At 38.6% G+C, this 19,908-nt stretch overlaps 1 protein-coding gene across 2 annotated transcripts in view; it reads left to right on the plus strand.

Annotated features, from left to right (window-relative positions):
• Positions 1–19,908, plus strand: part of TAF1B (TATA-box binding protein associated factor, RNA polymerase I subunit B) — a 58,967-nt gene that overhangs the window by 27,329 nt on the left and 11,730 nt on the right. For both annotated transcript variants that reach the window (XM_054024437.1, XM_054024439.1), the window contains 2 exons: positions 15,952–16,099; positions 19,344–19,521. In XM_054024437.1, the coding sequence (XP_053880412.1) occupies positions 15,952–16,099; positions 19,344–19,521 (326 nt within the window). The remainder of the gene's footprint in view (positions 1–15,951; positions 16,100–19,343; positions 19,522–19,908) is intronic.

The following is a 19,908-nucleotide window of genomic DNA, read 5'->3' on the forward strand; positions in this document are numbered from 1 at the left end:
TTAATTTTGACTTGTAAACCCAATGAGTATTTTACTAGTGCTTGCATATGTCATTTGCTATTACTTTACTTCATAAAATAGCTTGGGTTGAAGATCTGAATTTCCCATTTTTCTGAGTAAAATTGTAACCCATTGGTCAGAGAGCATGTGCGTCCATGTCTGTCCATCCCCTCCTGTTCCCAGATGGGGTGTGAGTTTGTTAGCTTGTGCTGTAAAGACTCAAGCATTTCAGCTATGGAAGTCCCCAGTTCAAACCTTAAGTGATGGCCAAGATGGTGACTGTTAGATATGCACATGTTGAGACCATAAAGCTTCATCATCAACCAGATCTTTGTTATATCCAATTTCCATAAAAATATTTAAGTATTCATGATATTTAGTTTCCTCCATTTCCTGGTTTGTCAGGTCAGAAGTAAGAAAACAAGTCCTTTAAAGTGTGGTTCTGCTCTGAGAAGTGGCACTGCAAAAAATGTTATGGTCATGGTAACCTGTACATCTCAAAAAGAACAGGAGTACTTGTGGCACCTTAGAGACTAACAAATTTATTAGAGCATAAGCTTTCGTGGACTACAGCCCACTTCTTCGGATGCGTATGCTCTAATAAATTTGTTAGTCTCTAAGGTGCCACAAGTACTCCTGTTCTTTTTGCGGATACAGACTAACACGGCTGCTACTCTGAAACCTGTACATCTGTTATTCCATTTCTAAAGTATTCCGTTTGCAAGTTTAAATTTTTTTGGTTTGTTTTTAGACTGACAGCTGTGCAGACTTATTTTGAGATCTGAGAGTCAAGCTGAGTTTTTTACTGTACTTGCATCATCTTCACTAATAAAGGTTCTACAGGCATTAAGTGACACCTGTAAATTCCCTTGCTTTGAATGGCTTTCCACATGTGTAATTGATCAAATTTAGTACACAAGCCTGCTGCACAAAAAGGAATAGAATTAAAATTCTCTGAGCTGTGGTGACTCTGCACAAGTAATCAAAAGTAAAAGCAGAAAAAATATGCATTTGTAAATAGCATAAACAGATGTAAAGGTATATATACATAAAATCAGGTCTAAATACGGCGTCGCTTTTGCAGGTAAAACAGTAATTTAAAAATATGGCACCTGTAACCCATCATTTCTTCCAGCTCATGATTAAGGGGCAGATTAAAATTAAATTATTTTCCTTATTCTTCTCTCTCCCTTCTCTTCTTTTGTTCTTTTCATTCTTCTTTCCTTTGCAGATGTAAATGCTCAATTACTGGGCCCCAATCAGCAGGAATGGATCTTGAAAGAGAAGCCCATCACCCAGTTCCCTTGCAAAACTCCTTGCTCCACTGTATTCACATTAAACTGCTTGGCTTACCAAGCTCTGCAAGTAACCTAAGAAGGGTGGAACAGGGCAGCAGCAGCTTCCCTTTCAAACTCTGATCCTGCCAAACAGTAGATTTGTAGTTGTCTTGAACATCTACTCAGATTGCTCTTGCTGATACAGCTTCAGGGTTAGAAGGAAGAGTAGGAAGAAAGGAGAATTGGAGTGGAATGGGGAAAGAGGGTTTAAACAGGAATTCAGATACAAACAATGTTATGTCTTCTATATGGAATATTTTTTGGCAATTACTATTACACTAGAAGGTTTTCATTTGGTTTCTTTTTTAACAAATCATTTTATGAAGATTCATTGACAAACAACTAATTGTTCTAACACGGGAAGGGGTGTGGTTTTTTCTGCTAGTTTTGTGCCGCAGTGCACTCCAGAAGTGCATATGTTGATAGGTGAACAGGCACAAACTATTGAATGATGTTTGCTTACATGTTCCTTGGTTTTTAGTTACTCAATTTTATTCTGTTGGCATGCCCTGTTGTCATATCTGTAAAGTTGCCCAGAAAATGGAGATTCCTTCTGACCAAAGATTTAGTGGGAAAAGATTTCCAGAAAACTTCTGTTTTGGGAGAACCAAAGTAAAATTTTCAGCTTCTGGGTGAAAGTAAAATTGACAAAAAACTGTCCAGGTGGGCAACCTGGGAGCCATCACTTCAGATTTTCTGTCAGAAAATCAATTTTTCAGCAACATTGAAATTTTCCTATGGAAAACTTTAATTTTGTGAAACAGGCATTTGCTGTTTGGAAAATAATGATAGTGGAAATTTCCTGACCAGCTCTACTTGCCTGCTGCTCTTCTAGCTTTTAACCAATTGTATTTGGTAAGCAGGTACTTTACTGAATGATCCTAGGCATTACAGTGTCATTGTAAAATCAGTGGCTGGCTTCGTATCACTAATGTTTGATTTGTCCAGTTAAAAATGTACTGTAGTAAACAATATATTAGAATAATCATGCTCTTTAGTCTACTCCTTTTATGCTGAGTATCTTTGCTTGAGAATGTAGAACTGAGGACTCCTCTGAAAATATAGTACCTCAATTGGGTGTTTTATGCTCTGAAAGGCAGAGGAGGAGTATTCAGAGACTCTTGAATTATTCATTTATATATTTCATTTGTGTAATTCAAATTTAAAGTGTATTTAAGCATTGTTCTCAAGCCTCTAGCTAAAACTTGTGCTGTCCTTTGGAAGACAGCATTGTACGAGAACACATGATAACATATCAATCTTAAACAAAGAGCTCTGCTCGGCCTTACCTATGATAGGTGCTGCTGCTGCTCCTCCATAATGTTATTTAGCATAGCTGTTTGCAGCCCCGTTTTACTAAAGATGACTCAGAATTTGTTTGCTCTCAGTGTTAAAAGATTGAACAGTGAGAACACTTAAATCTAAAACTCTCACAACCACAAAATGGTTACATTAATCTTTTTCCCCCAAAAGGTATGCAGGTTGTATAAATTAGATATAGGTTAATGTCATCCTTCTAGGATTTCAAGTGGATGTTATGATTTAACGTTTCTTCTCTTCAGATGTATAGTTTTAAAAAGTGGGTGGGTGGGTGGGCGGTGGGGAAGCCTAGGTTTCTTTACCATAGGCTAAAAGTGGCCCCATTAAAAATAGATGTATGTGAAATCTTTGCTTAAATATGTCTCCGTTTTTGTTTTGGAGGAGTTGTTAGGACAGCTTGCTAGTGAATGTTCATCTTTTCAGCATGGCTCACCTTTTCATCTTGATTGCCAAGTCTCTTTCACATTGGTGAATAATGTTGTCATCCCAGCACCAGTGAAGGGAAGGAAAAATCACAAAAAATATGATGGGAAAAAATGCAGTAAAAGCAGAAGCTTAATAATGTTAGATTAAATTGATAGAGCATGTGGTAGCCACTCTGGAATAGAAGACATGACAAACAACGTTTTATGAATTATTCAATTTATTTCTCTCTAATATTTCAATTCTACTTTCACATTAAACAGATTATTTATCTGTGTATTTCCTGACCGTTTGAATCAGATTTCTGAGCATTGTCTTGTTCAGCTCTTACAGAAATTCAGGGCTTTGATTCATGGATAAGTTAAACTGATATAACTTACATACAAAAAAAACTACATTTAGAAGTTCTTTTGTTTGCAGAGGTAAGCACTTAAAAGTTAGGAAATGCCAGAATTGAGGTTTCCTTATAAGCTTAATTTGGTCCCCTTGTGTGTATGCATTATGATGCATACTTTAATTACATGATCACATACTGTTTTTAATATCGGACCCATTTTTAGTGCATAGCATGGATGATGCTTGGAAAATGAAGCAGCTGTTTACTATTTATTTTTATCCTCATAATTCCAATGTGTGGCTCCATGCCTTATTTACTGCATGCCATCCAACCCCTGCACTGACTACAGAATGCTTCAGTTCCTCATGATCTCCTCTTTGGCATTCATCACTGTAATATCAGCATGCCTCAGTCATTAGTGAATTTATCTTTACACCTTTCCTGTGAAAAGAGAGTATTATTATGATCATTGTACGGTGGGTAAACTGCGACAGATAGTGACTTGTCCAAGGATACACAGTGAATCTTGCAGAGGCAGGATTGGAACTGAGGATGACCACCTCCTCCCATTGGGACTTGTACTCCTAAATTTCTTTGGCTTTTTGAAAATCTCCCCCCTCCCCCTTTTTTTTTTTTTAAATGAATTTGAAAAAATCATTTAAAGACATACAATTTAAGGGCACGCTATTGAAATTAGACAATCTCAAATAATTCAAGTTGTCAACATCCCTTATAGGAAACTGCCAGCATTTAAAATATTCCAGTCTCCCAGGTTTGTTGGATTGTACATTTGCATTTTTACTGTAGGCAGCTTCCTGACTGTAGGTAAATCTGTTAACCAACTCTTTAAGACTGATCTGTTGGGAATTAAGTTGAAATGTTTGTTCATTTCCACAAAACTTTCCCCACTCCAGTGACAACTGTACATCATTCTCTACTTCTATGTATCAGTCCCTTTGTGAGTCTTTAGGCCCTATTGCATAGTTGGATCCACACAGTGCAGGCAGATTCTTGCCTCCAAGGAGAGTTCTGTTGAAATCAGGATCAGGGTTTTAGTTTGTAAACTTGATGGAGCAGGAATCCTCTTCTTTGCTTGGCAAGTTTGCCCAAATTTAAAATGCTATACACACCTTTTTAAGGTAATATTATGGTAAAATTATGTTTTATTGAAGAATGCATTGTTTTTCTTTGAAGGGTAGTGTGTCGTGTATTGTGGCCACAATTAAGATTACATCATGGTTAAAGCACATATTACATCTTTTAAAGCACTTATGTTTTACAAGAAGCAAACTTGATTGGGCAGTGGCTAAGAGACTTAGATTATTTTTGGAGGTACAATTTTTAGAACCAAATAAATTGGTTTACACCATAAAAAGTAAACACAGAACAGAGATGGTTACTTGGTGGTAGTTTCTAAGAATGATAGCAAGTGGGCCGCCTCTTTTTTTTTCTGGCTACTGAGGTCGGATTTTTGCCAGTGGGAATCCTCTGAGTGTCATTTCATAAAATTCTTATCTCTATTCCCCTTTCCCAGAGATGTTAGATTTGACACAGAAGCCAGTTAAGGCTCTGTTGAGTTTTTAGAACTTAGTAAAAAATATAAATAGAAGCATATAAGTTGTGCAAACCAACTCTGCTGCCTTCATTTTTTTCATTCCAAATCATAAACACCAGTTCCCTCCGCAGTCCTGCTACTGTTTTTGGAGTACATTTTAACCCTTCTATTTGGTGGGATTCCCCCCCCCCCTTTTTTTTTAAATGTATTGCAGATATGCAATTAACAGGTGCCAATAGCCCTTCTTTCTCTTCTGAAACGACTTCAGAATGATAATAAGCAAGGGTGAGGCTTTTTTAAAAGCGCTGAGGAGGAAGTTCACTTCTGACAGGGTTATTGTAATCAGGTTTATCATGGGAGCCTGCTGTTGTGTAACAGAAACTCTAGCTTGTCTCTACCTGTCTTAAAGCATTGCTTAATGAAGGAAAACAAACCTAATAAAATATTTGTGAAATTCTATAAAACTTGTTCGCAAGCTTTAAATTTTAATACTTGTTAGACAATTCAGCATAACACTAGGTAGCATTTTAAAACTTATTAAGCTTAAGTGTTGTAATATAAGTCATCATTATCACTCAGATTTGCCTTGTGAGCATGTGCAAAGCAACACTCAACCATGTGTCTTTGCCAGTTTAATAATATATTAGAACTCATTCAACCAGAACTTTTTTTATCCAAAATTACCCAATAACCAAAGTAGTGTTATGCATCCCCAAGAAGTATTGTATTGAAAAGTCTTCCAGATAGAATGGAGAAATGGAATTTATTTGGCTATCTAGCAAAGCAGGCTTTTTCTGTATTCAGTATTCATCCTCTGATCCCTGTTTGTTTGTTTTGTTTTGTTTGTTTGTTTTTTTCCCCTTCTGTGGACAAGACAGCAACCAGTCCTGCATTCTTCAAATAGATATGTGATATGATTGCACCTTAGGTAGTCATTCTCCATAGCATCCCAAGGATTTGCTCACAGAAGTGCATTGATCATTCTCTATATGTTGAACCTTTTTAAATGAAAGCTTTTCCTGAATAAAAAACATTCCTCTGATGCCCAGCACAGCCCTCTGGAGTAAGTTTTGGCTTCTGAAACAACACTGGTAGCTTTAACTGAGAGTTTAAAAGGTGTGGTTATTCTAGGAGATGGACAGTGAGCCAATGTTGCTTTTCATATGATTTGATAAGGATGATCTTGGCTGCATTTTTAATATCCTAGAGAGTTTAGGAAACCATCTCAACAACATGCATGCCAGGCTCTACAAGGTGGACAAGTCTACTGCTACTATTATCCTAGTGCTTCGTTCCTGTGGAATCTTGTAAAACTTATTTTTAAATGTGACATTGATCTGTGTATTTCTTTTCTTTTTTAGTGGAGGAGTACTCACAATTTTTTTCTCTTCTTTGGAATATTGAACAGTTATCTAAATGGAGTTGTAAGAATTTCACCCTTTATTTTTTCCTGCCATTTGTTCACCTTTAGTAATCTCAGGCACGCCCCTCCATTATTACATCAGCAGCAACATGTGATTCATAGATATTAGGATTGGAAGAGATGTGTGCAGTCATCTAGTCCATCCCTTATATCACTGCTCTATATTTCTTAAACATTCCTTACAGATCCAATATTTTTTTTTTAGTAAAGTCTTTTGCTGTGGAAAATGTAAGCACGCCATATTAGAAATGAACTATAAAACAGAAGTAACTATGCTATTTTCACTGCCCAAGTTGAATGTGGTGCAAAAAAAATAAAAAGTATTCTTGGTGGAAAGTAAACTTGATTTTTAAAATCTTTCACTTTTAATAATCTAAGGTGTTAGGAATACATTATATGGTAATTGCTTTGATGACATTCCAGAACAATTTTAGAGCCCTTAGTACCTGGAAATATTGTAAAAGTTCTTCCGGTCAATGCATTTTGGTGAATTCCTTTTCCATATGGGTACCTGACTTTGCTACATGTCTTTGAAGAGACATTTCATCTGTTTGATCTGAACATGTGTTTGTCAACCTTGGGGGATGATCCCAATGAGCTTGCAGTTTGGCAGGTGGATAGAGTTTAGGGGAACAGGAAAAATGTCCTATACAAATCATCAAAACTCACTATAGATAGCATTGGCAGAAGAGGGTTTTTAATATGTACTTAAAATGGGGAAAGTAAGGGTCTTGTGGTGGATGATCTCAAGGAGTTAGAACCACAGTGGAGGTTGCATAGAAGAATGTTCAGATGATTGAGAGGCTGACAAATGGGTAGAGAAAGGTGAGAGTGACTGATCTGAGAGCAACACAAGGCAAATAAGGAAATTCCATTTTAATGTAGGAATTTTTAAGCTGACAGTCTCGCCAAGGACATCTATCTAATACAAAGTACTGAGTCACCAGCTCATTCTCATTCCGTTTCAAATATCAGTGTGACGTTGCAGTCTATATGATTTTATAAAAATATGCTAATGAGTGAATATAATGTATCCGGAATATGCTTCATGCAAAGGGTCTCTTGTAAGGTATCATTACAAAGCTTATAATCTACTAAGTGTGATCATCCTATTTGTATAAATGTACCACTCTTGTATCTGAAACTAGAAATATGAAATATAACTCTGAGGGCCTATTGTAATTATGCAAAGTGTGGGCCATTAATGGTGGTTTGGAATCTTGATGACTCCCATTAACCAGGACAGCTGACTGCAGATGGCTGTGTTTTACTTGTAAGTCTTCCTGTGTACATGTGTGCTTGCAAGTGGGCAATGAAGTCTTGCAGTGACATGTGATCATGTCACCTGAACTGGAATCCATCTTTAACCTGGTGTCTTTCCATTGAGAAGGAGGGGTGGGAACCCAGAGAGGGACAAAGGATTCCTGCCTTATGCAAAAGATATATAAAGGTGTGGAACAGAACAAAGGGAGGGGAGCCATCATGAAGAATCCCCTAGCTACCACCTGAGCTGAAACAAGAGCTGTACCAGGGGAAAGAATTGTGCCCAGGCCTGGAAGGTGTCCAGTCTGAGGAGAAATCGTACTGAAGCATCTCTGAGGGTGAGATTATCTGTATTCAGTTTGATTAGACATAGATTTGCGCGTTTTATTTTATTTTGCTTGGTGACTTACTTTGTTCTGTCTGTTACTACTTGGAACCACTTAAATCCTACTTTCTGTATTTAATAAAATCACTTTTTACTTATTAATACCTGGGGGAACAAACAACTGTGCCTATCTCTCTATCAGTGTTATAGAGGGTGAACAATTTATGAGTTTACCCTGTATAAGCTTTATACAGGGTAAAACGGATTTATTTGGGTTTAGACCCCATTGGGAGTTGGACATCTGAGTGTTAAAGACAGGAACACTTCTGTTAGCTGCTTTCAGGTAAACCTGCAGCTTTGGGGCAAGTAATTCAGACCCTGGGTCTTTGTGGTGCAGATGGGCATGTCTGGCTCAGCAAGATAGGGTGCTGGGGTCCCGAGCTGGCAGGGAAAGCAGGAGCAGAGGTAGTCTTGGCACATCGGGTGGCAGCCCCCAAGGGGGGTTCTGTGATCCAACCCGTCACAATCAGTTTGGTTGTAAATTTCACACCTGGCACAGTTATTGGAACTAGTGTCAGCTCTGTTATGAAATCAGCTAGTGGTTATATTAACACTTCTGCATCACCCAGAAGCTATGGCTCCTTACTGCACCACATTTCAGATTATTAGACACATGCAGGTTATTCTAGTTTACAAACTTGATTTACTAGCTCTTTTACAATAAATAGCTTACTGTGTTTTGTGTTTATATTTGCCTTTATAAAGAATATATGTGTTGCACCAACTTTTGGGTGTAGTTATAATTTTTTAAAATCCCCCTACCCCCCCAAATCATAGCTTGATCTTCGCCTAAGCCTTCATATTGGAATAATCAATATCCTAGTCAGTGGGCCTTGTCACCCTAGCACATTTTTCCAAACTAGTCTGGGGAGAGGTGGCTGGTCATAGGCTGCTTCAGATAGGTGAGAATCTTTTCAGATAGTCCCACAAGTATTAAGCCTCTTCATTTCAAAGAGGCATCTGGACACATGTAAAAGTACACCTCCACCCCCGATATAACGCTGTCCTCGAGAGCCAAAAAATCTTACTGCGTTATAGGTGAAACCGCTTTATATTGAACTTGCTTTGATCCGCCGGAGTGCGCAGTCCCGCCCCCCCAGAGGCGCTGCTTTACCGCGTTGTATCTGAATTTGTGTTATATCGGTTGCGTTATATAGGGTAGAGGTGTTGCTGGAAAATAGGAGGCAGGATTGGCCTCTACCAGGTTCACTGCTAAAGAGGAGATGGAAAAAGGAGACCCTTTCAGCGACTGCAGCTGCTGACCACTATCAGTAGGGGAATGTTCAGAGGTGTAGAGAACAAGACAACTAGTCAATATGCCCAGAGGAGCATGGGAAGAAGAAATCCTGATATCTAGACTGCATATCCAGGAACGAAGGGACCAAGTGGAAGCAAAGCATGGTCAAAAGGAAAAGGAATAATCAGTTCAAAAATGTACAGGGAGAGAGGAATAAAACAGAAGAAGAGAAAATTAAATCAACAGCAAAGACGACTGCATAGCAAATTCAAGAAGGATAGATCCTTATCACATTAAAGTGGGATCACCACTTGGTCCCTTCGTTCCTGGACATGCAGTCTAGATATCAGGATTTCTTCTTCCCATACATGCAAAACAATTGCTACAGGGATGTTATGTGATCACAAATGAGAGGAGAAATGGTCCATTGGCTTTCTCTATTGAGATGTGATCCATGGTAATAAAAAGTTTGCGAACCCTCAGTCTAAGAGAAGCAGGAAGAAAATGCATCTGAAAAGTTAGCCAATAGGTTCTCAGTTTTTTACATGTTGATCAGCAACATTCTGATACTGTCATAACAAGCATGAGAGGATGCAATCTGGGCTCACCCAAAACAATTACCTGTTTCTATGCCCTGATTATTCATAGTAGCAATTTGGATCATCTACTTTGTGGGAACTAGTTTGTCCTCCTCTTCTATTACAGGAAAAAAATTCTCCCAGAGAGCTCTGAATGATAAAAGAATTAGCTAACTGAAACAATCCAACAAGTAGCACTCTGGATACCATATTCTAGGTGCTAATTTTCCTACAGAATAGTCTGCCTTGTGAGTTAAATTAAACAGTGAGGGATAAAAGTATAGTAGATATTCTCATGTAGTATCAAATTCCCTTATTACCTTCTAGATTCAAAGTATCTTGTTTTATAATATGTGGGGACAAGAGATAAAGGACCTTTCAAAGACCAAAAAGTTGCCCAAGAGCAGTTGCATCCACATACAGACAAGTCACTGAATCTCCCACATCAGTCTTCAAAAAAACTCCAGTTTGCCAAAAGTATGAGAAGACTACTAGCTGGTTGTCATACGTATTATAATGGTTCTTCTGTCTTTGATCCTTGGAATTTTAAAATGCCGTCATGAACTTGTAGCTGAGAGTTACAAACTGTTTGGGGGACTCCCAAGGACTGGGAACAGTAAACAAAAGCACAGTAATTCCAGAATGAGATGGATAGGGGAACCCTTGTAAATATTTAGCACAAACACAGCTGAAAATATGTAATGTGAAGAGAAACTTTGGGATTAGGTAACAAAAAAAAATTATACTTTGGTAATCTGAGGCATATGATCTAACATCTCCAACCACACCTTCCCTGAATTTAATCATGAGGTGCTGGAGGCAGGGCATTCTCAGTTGAGAGGGCCGTGACTCCAAAACTTGCTTCCCTTGTTGGTTAATCGAAGCCTGTCTTGGTTGACTTTCATGATGACTTGTTCTATCAGGCTTTTTCTGGGGAGGGACACACAAGTAGATGGGTGGAAGGTGATGAGTTTTGAGGCAGGGCAGTTTGACGTTTGCTATAAGTTTGTCTACAGTGAATGTATGTGTATCCAGATATGGGAACGTATTTTATAAACCCCCCTTTACTGTAACATGAATACATTATTTGTGTGGTAGACTCTGCAGAAGTAGGAGTGAAAATTTTCACATGGGGACTTCACTGCAAAAGCTAATAGCTCTTTTGACATTAAACTGTGTAAAATGTTTGTTGTGATTAAGATGTTTCAGTGCTTTCTGAATGATAGAGCTCTCTACAGCCATTGTCATCCTCAACTAACTAGGTTCCTGATAGAAAATTATCGTGTGTGTTGTTTAACTTTAACTTTGCTATTTACAGACATGAAGAAAACAGAATCACTACTATGTCCTTTTGGCAATGCATAAGTCACTCAATCTAGCATTGTAATTATCTATCCCTTTGTAATAGGAAAAATACTTGAGTGTTACAGTAAATGTAAACAGGCTGTTGGGGTTTAAACCACAGGAGGAAGGAGGAATCAAGAGAAGGGTTTGGTTGGGGAGGCCTTGTCATGAATTAGTGTGCCCCTCCCAGTGTATTGTATGTCCCAATTCTACTAAATCCATTGTGAACACATACCCAGGGGAGAGCACTCCTGTCTATTTATACTCAAAAACATCCTTAAAAAGAGGCCACACTGTAGTATTTAGGTTGTTGGTATCCTTTTGAACTATTTGTGGTGGTGTTTTTCACTGCAAACAAAATACTATTATTTAGGGAGTAGTATTTTACATCACTTAAAAAGCTGATCTTTACCATCTTATCATAAAATTAAACCTTGAATTTGGTTTGAAAAAATTGAACAAAAGCTAATTATAATCTTTTGTGAAGTACCGTGAATGCTTAAATAACAGTGGTGATTAGGGTTACCATACGTCCGGATTTTCCCGGACATGTCCGGCTTTTGGGGGCTCAAATCCCCGTCCGGGGGGAAATCCCCCAAAGCCGGGCATGTCCGGGAAAATCGGGAGGCTCGGCCGGGGCCTCTTTGTGCGGGGCCGGGGGCATGGTGCCCGGCCGGGCCAGGGTCGCAGTGCCGGGCCGGTCCGGGCCCGCGGGGCCGGGCCCGCGGGGCTGGGAGCCGGGCCGGGCCCGCGGGGCTGGGAGCCGAGCCGGGCCCGCGGGGCTGGGAGCCGAGCCGGGCCCGCGGGGCTGGGAGCCGAGCCGGGCCCGCGGGGCTGGGAGCCGGGCCGGGGTCGGGGAGCCGGGAGCCGGGCCGCGGGGCTGGGAGCCGGGCCGGGGTCGGGGAGCCGGGAGCCGGGCCGGGGTCGGGGAGCCGGGCCGGGGTCGGGGAGCCGGGAGCCGGGCCGCGGGGCTGGGAGCCGGGGGGTGCGCCGGGGGTGGTCGGCCAGGGCCCGAGCCGACCCAGGCTGGAGCCGCCGGGGGCCAGCCTGGGCCGCGCCTCCTTCTCCCTTCCCCCCCCCTTCCCTTACCTGCTTCAGGCTTCAAGCAGGGGAGGGGGCGGAGACTTTGGGAGGGGGCGGAGTTGGGGCGGGGGCGTGGGCGGGGCTGGGGGCGGGGCCGCCCCCCCCGGGAGTGTCCTCCATTAGGAGGCACAAAATATGGTAACCCTAGTGGTGATGTTTGTTTAGTGACTTAAAAAGGATGCATTTAAGCTGCTATGAATTCCTTATGTACCTCACTTTTCATCTTTAACACGGGGCCTGATTGATATTTGGGCAGATCAGTATTTGCATTTCTTAGTCTCATGGGAAAGTTCTGTCTCCACTATATCTAATTAAGTATATTATTTTTGCACTGTATCTATTTGCATTATTTGTTGATTTTCCAGTGTGCTCTTTCAGAACACTAGGAAAATGATGCATACATTTCAAAATCAGTGGGATATCAAAGAATGTATATAATTTCAAACTTGAAATCCTGACTATTTAAATTTTGTTCAACGATTATTCTGTTGTAAAGCTGATGAATTGTTTCTTAGAATGATTGGAGGGGACTGTAAACCTTGATTTTTGTAGTATTCTGGTAACACATGTATTTCTTCTTTCTCAAGATAAGTCTAACAGGTGAGTAGATTACATTTCATCACTGTTTGTTTAGAAAACAGTTATAAAAGTTACTCCTGTAACTTTAAGTGACTTCAATAGAACTATTCACATGCTTAAAGTTAATCACATTCTTAATTAATTGCCGGCTTGGGGCACTTTTTAAAAATGGAAATACTGTTAGCAATCATTCAAAACTGTTAAGTGTGAATGGCAGTTGAATTGCCTATATTAAAAGAGTTAAACATCACATAATGGAACAAAAAGAGACTATTGAATTTCAGTTGTTGTTGGTAGCATAATTATTCGGCTTTTTTTTTAACCTGGGTTATAAGATTTCAAAAATAGAGGTCCCAGTTTAGCAGTTCATTCTTAGTCAGCAGAGCAGTAAAGCCTGCACTGAATTAAGCGTGTGCTTAAAATTGACACTATAGTGATGTATGTGCTTAAATATTTTGCTAAATATGAATAGACATAAGCACATGCTTTACTACTTTGCTGAATTGGGGCCAGAAACATTAAATAGCAGAGGAAAGAAAGGGGGAGGAGAAGCAGCTGCAGGGAGGGGAGGGGTTTTTAGTGGATTATAGATTGTTGCAATAAGCCATAAATCCACTGTCACTATTCAGACCACCTACTATAAAGAACTCAAAGAAGACCCCACACAACAATTTACACAGGAATTTAAGAATCTCATCAAATCCCCCCTCCTCAAACAACTCCAAGAGATTCTACATACTCATCCTCCACGAACGTCTGTATGCTTCCCAAGATACACAAACAAGGGAACCGATAATATCTGGCCACGGCACTCCTACTGAAGGAATATTGGGACTCATAGAAACCATCCTCAAACCACTCATCACACAAAGGATTAGCTTCTTCCAACTAACTTCCTCCACAAACTTCACAATATTCACAACCTTCCTCAGAACACCATCTTTACTACCAGGAGGTCACCTCCCTGTACACGATCATCCCTCCAATGATGGCTTAGCTGCCTGCTCTAATATTTACAAGACAATGGACAACTCTCAGATATCCACCCCAGACACATCGCCAAATTCATCCATTTCATTCTCACCCATAACAATTTTACATTCAACAAAACACATTTTACCCAAATCTTGGGAACAACCCTGGGTACTAGGATAGCGCTCCAAAATGCCAACCTCTTTATGGGCTACCTTGAAGAATTGCTGGGCAAATGCACCATGAAACCAATGGTGCACCAGCGATGCATCGAAGATATTTTCATCCACTGGACAGATGACTTCAGCTCCTTCTTAGATTTTCACCAAAACTTTATTAACCACCACCTGTCCATTAAACTCTCTCTGAAACAGTCCCACACCAGCATTAACTTCCTGGACACCATGAGCAGCTTCAACAATGGAACCCTAGAAACAAATATATGCAAGAAACCCATTGATCACCATCCCTACCTTCATACATCCAGTAACCATCCGAAACCTACAAAGAAATCTGTTATCTACAGCAAGACACTCAGATCCAGAGAATATGCTCTGAGGAGGAAGTCCAGGATATACATCGTAACACAATCAAAACCACCTTCACCGAACAAGGATGCTCCATCAGAGAAGTAGATCACATCATGAAATGGGTCACCCAAATACCCAAGAGAACCTGCTTCAACACAGAAATAAAGCCCTCTCCAATCGCCCACCTCCAGTTGTCACCTGTCACCCCACACTGGCACCCATATGGGGTATTATCAAACAAGTACAATCCATACTCAATGAAGACCACCATCCTGAAATAAATCTTTCCTGAACCGCCTCTTCTGGCCTTCAAACACCCCACCAACCTCTCCATACTCATCATCAGAAGCAAAGTCCCCATAGACCAGGACATGTCAACTCAAAGCGGCACCAGACCATGCCAGAAAAATAGATGCAAAACTTGCAGACATAGCTCCACTATTACAATGATGAACACACCTTTCAAGACATGCCTATCACAACGTGGTGTATCTCATCCAGTGCACTAAATGCTCAAATAGTAACTATATGTGGTTACACCCATAATTGCCACACTCTTGAATAAACTCACACAGCAAAATGATGAAAGACAAAAATACCCCATCTGTGGGTGACCACTTTTCGCAACGTGATCATTCAATATCTGACCTATCAGTCCTCATCCCCCAAGGAAACCTGCACACTTTCAAAAGATGAGCCTGGGAGCTTAAATTCATAAGTTTGCTAGATGCTAAAAATCATACACTGAATAGACACACTGGATTTATGGCTTATTACAAAAATCTATCATTCACTAACAACCGTCCTTGTCTCCTTGTGACTGGAGGGATGGTAATAGGACACTTTACCTTGAATGGTCCCTTGAAATATATGTGAACTACTTATACTAAGCAATCTGTTCTACCTTGCGTTTAGCTGTGACACTTTGAGTAAGTTTTCCAGACCTGAAGAAGAGCTCTATGTAAGCTCAAAAACGTGTGTCTCTCACCAACAAAAGTTGGTCCAATAAAAGATATTACCTCACCCACCTTGTTACTCTTGAGAAATGAGGTCAAATTCTGCTGCCCTTTATGTTCTTTATTCCTCAGGTAATCCTGTTGAGCTCATTTTGACTAAATAACAGAGTCTCACCATAAGGAATGTTTTTATCTAGAATTAATGTTACAGTGGAAGCTTGGAGATTTTTCTTCATGTGGTTAATAGATTTGAAAGGAGACAGTTGCAAGATTATTTCTATGAATAGGTATGGAAATTTGAAAGGGATTTTTGTATGAAGTTATGTTACAGAGCTACAGATTTGGTTATTTGTCTACCTTTGAGATGTCATGCTCCATTTGCAGTGCTTTAGGGTTTTTTTGAGAACCCAAAAATATGCTTGCTGCCTCACAAACACATGTCATGAACAAAGTTCCAGCTCCAAAGAGCATCCTGCATAATACCAATGCTTGTAGAAGTGCTCGGGGAAGGGCATGAACGTTTCTATATAACAATAATGTGGAATTTGAATTAAGAAAGGTTAGCTAAAGATGCTGGAGTAAAAAAAAAAGCAAAACAGAAGAAACTTTAAACCTATTTTGTCTTTCAGTCTTGGCCTGTATATGAAGATGTGCATAACAAGATGTCTGAACTTGCAGCGTTTTTAGATTTGCCTTGTTTTCCAGCTATAACTGATAGCTGCTTTCTTCATCCAAACATCTTGTGCATTAAATATCTGATGGAAGCCAACTTACCTGGTAAATACTCTCTAAAACTTACCGTCTAATTAAATCTTGATTTTTGCATTCTATAAATCTGCTAAGGCTCTCTAACAAAGGAACTGATGAACTATTCACATACTAGCCTTATCATACTGTTATGACAGTGCTTCCCCTCTTCCTTCTAAGTTTCTTAACATTTAGATATGGAACCCCGAAGATAATTACTACAGAAATAATGTAATAAGTTGTCTGAACATTGAAACATTATGGGCTTGATCCTGCAAGGCTCTGAGCACCCTGACCCCGACCCAGCAAAGTGCTTAACAATGTGCTTACTTTAAGCATGTAAATAGTCCTGCCAATCGTCCTTAGGACTGTTCATATTCTTAAAGTTAAGCATGTGGTTAAGTACTTTGCTGGGTTGGAGGAGAGCACTTTGCAGGATCAAGCCCTATGTGTGGTACTCATTTTTAATTTCATGAGAGCTGATGTTCATTATATACATGAATTTTTATAAGGTTGTTCTTGAGTGCCACTGTAGTTGGGGGACACTTCCTAAAAACAGAGTTTAAAGTGGAAATCATGGAGTTCATATTGCAATTGCTTCTGTTGCTTTAATCTCAATGTAAACATGTTTTGACATACATTTGAATAGCTAGTATTCATTTTTAAAAGTGACTTTTGAGAATCTTATTTTCTATGCAAGCTGTAACTAATTTCAGTAAGTTTTCAGTTAAAGTTATATTAAAATATATAAAATCTGATCACAGAAATTGAAAGAAATAATCCCATTTTTTCTCTATACAATTATCTGAAGCTCAGCTGGAGATTTCTCAGTATTTACAAACTGAAATGAAAAGTACCTTGTGATTCTAGTTCTCTGGGGTCACGGTGTCAGGGACTGTAAACCAGTTTCTGACTTGCCTGATTTCTGAGTTAACATCAGTATTAGTGCTATGTAAACATTTCATGTTTTTTTGTTTAAATAGTAAACATTCAAGATTGTCTAACAAATGACTATAGAAACTAGTATATATGCTATATATATTGAGCTTCTATGCTGCAGGTATCACAAATGTCCCAGTTAGTCAAGATGGCTGATTTCACCAAATAATTTAGAAATGGTCATTTATTATTTTCATACATATCAGATATTTTATGAGTATACAACAATTCTTCTCACCGTGTGAGCTTACAATTCTTATTTAAGGTCACATTTGAAAGTGTAAAAAGAAGAAACCTCACATTTAGGGCTAAAATTCCAGACTGGACATTCCATCTTTTAATCATTCTGTGCCTGTGTAGCTTTGCACTATATATAACATCACATAATTTTGAAATCTTGAAATATCAACGAAGTGAATTGAGGATGGTCTGTAGGTCTGCAGTTTTCAGACTTACTACAAAGAAATTCAGAGTTGTCAGACCTTTTAAAATTATTACAAAAGAAGAATAGTTACAAAGGAACAACAAATGGAATCTACAATAAAACTTAACATAAAAAATTTGTGACTATCTGAAAAAGGAATAACAGGATGGGAGAGGGATTTGGACAAAGAAATTGATCTGGATGACTGTGTCTCTGTAAGGGAAAAGGGATATATATCTTCAATTTGTGTAGCTCATAAAGAAAATTTGTATAAATTACTGTGTAGCTGGCATTTGACTCCAATTAAGATCCATCCTGTATTTGTTACTAGGAAAGTGCTGTGTTAGAGGGGTTGCAGGGAAAGGGGAAAATACTTGCACATGTGATTGTGTCCAGGAATTAGACTGTTTTGGGAGGAAATTATTAAAGACATTGATTCTATGACAGAATACTAACTTGTTAGAAATCCCCTGATCTGCTTACTTATTGCTCCAGGAAAGGATCTACATTTAAACAAAATGACAAAATATATTTTTATTGTTAGCAGCTAGACTTTGTGTTGCACATTACTGGAAATAGGTGATCCTTCCTCCTTTGGAATTGTGGTATAGTAAAATATGGATTGTCCTTGTAATGGAAAAGCTGTTGTACCAAGAGAATCACCAAAAAGATGATAGTTATTTAAAAATGTGGTTACCATTTCTAGCTTTCTCAGAGGAGGGAGGGCTTTCCAACCTGGAATCCAGAAGCTTTAGCCAGGTTCTTTGGATATTAATCTGATCCTGAATAAGTAATGTATGCTGTAGTATGTTAACGTTTTATTGTAACTTTGCCTTAATAAAAACCTTAAAAAAAAAAAAAAAAAAAAAAAAAAAAAAAAGGGGGCTGGCTGGGAATATATTATGTGATGTAGGCTACAGTGAATTGATAATATCCCCTTGGTACAGTGTGGAATTATGAGAAGTCATTTTTTCTTTTAATATTCACTATTTAAACATATTGAAATTTTCTTGTGTAAAAGTTGCTATTGTTGGTAACATTTTATTTTCAGGGATTGTAGTGGTTTGATGCATATTCTCTGTTGTGTGTTTAGTGTTGTGTATGAGGGTGACAATTGGAAAATTATGGATCAGGTCTTGTACTAATTTAACATCTTACAAGCAATAGCTGTTGTGGGAATAGAAAGTATAGCTGAACTGATGTACGCAGTCAGAATATAGCAAGATATTGCTAATCTTTTTGGAATCTGATGATGTAATCAGTTCCTGAGTTTCTTGCTAAACTGGAAAGGTAAGAAATGTGGGGATTTTGCACCAGTGAAAATAAATATACAGTAATATTGGACTGTTCAGATGCAGTACAACTGATGTTGGAATAATATTGATGTCTCTGAATTTCTTTCCTTTTGCGGTTTAAACAAAGAGTAGTTAAGATTAGCATTATAAACTTTAAACTGTGTCACTTCAGGCCTTATTTCTGCAATCACTTACACACACATTTAGTTTTATTACTGGGAGTAGTCCTATTTAAAGCTACAGGGCTACTTGAAGTAGTAAAGTTAGACCCTGATCCTGCAAGTTAAAGATTGTACAACATGTATTTAAGATCTGCCATACCTAGGGTATGACCAGGGTGGCCTAGCAACATCATTATTCCATCCAAAGGGTCCAATGAGTATTTTATTCAGTGTAATTTTTCTTCCCTATTTCATAGTATATATTTTAAATCATACTGGCCTACCTCATAGGAGTGTTCTGAGGGTTAATTTAGTTAATATTGGTAAAAAGTTGTATTTTAAAAAATCTGTGTATTTATAAGGTGTTAGAAACTGGCATATTGCTAACCGGCATATTTAGCATGTCTGTACAGCTTATTTAACAATATTTTACTTTACTTTTTTTTCTTAATTAGATGAATTGCACGATTGGACTTGCAGAGTGGTAAAAAAGATCCATGTTGGAGAAACAGACTTTCTGACACTTGATCCTGTGAATAAATCAGCAAGGAAAGTAAAATATGATGTTCTTGCTGCAGCCATCATTATAGTAGTGCTCAAATTACTATTTTTACTAGATGATCAATATGAATGGTAAGTATGTTTTATGAGCAAACTTTCACGTCAGAAGGGCCCAAATTTTCTAACATGTTGCACTAAAACTTTTTTTAAACCGCTAACTCAGGCCCAAAGAATGGAAAGCAGATTCAATAATAGGCAATGTCAGTTTCTTGCTATAACTCATGATCTGTTATTTAATGCTACTGTACCTTTAGCTAACTAATAATTTTAGTTTAAAAGTAAGCAATAGTTCACATCTCAGGTGACTACATTGATAACCAAATCTGATTGTTTTAAAGATAGGATTAAGGATAAAATGGGTGGAATTTTTGGTGTCAGTGGTTTTGTTTTAAATAAATTTTTTTGAAAGTTTCAGAAGTGGAAAGTAAGATTCAAAAAAACAATCCATCTGATAAATAT

Source organism: Malaclemys terrapin, chromosome 3, assembly GCF_027887155.1.
Source record: "Malaclemys terrapin pileata isolate rMalTer1 chromosome 3, rMalTer1.hap1, whole genome shotgun sequence".
Lineage (NCBI taxonomy): Eukaryota > Metazoa > Chordata > Testudines > Emydidae > Malaclemys > Malaclemys terrapin.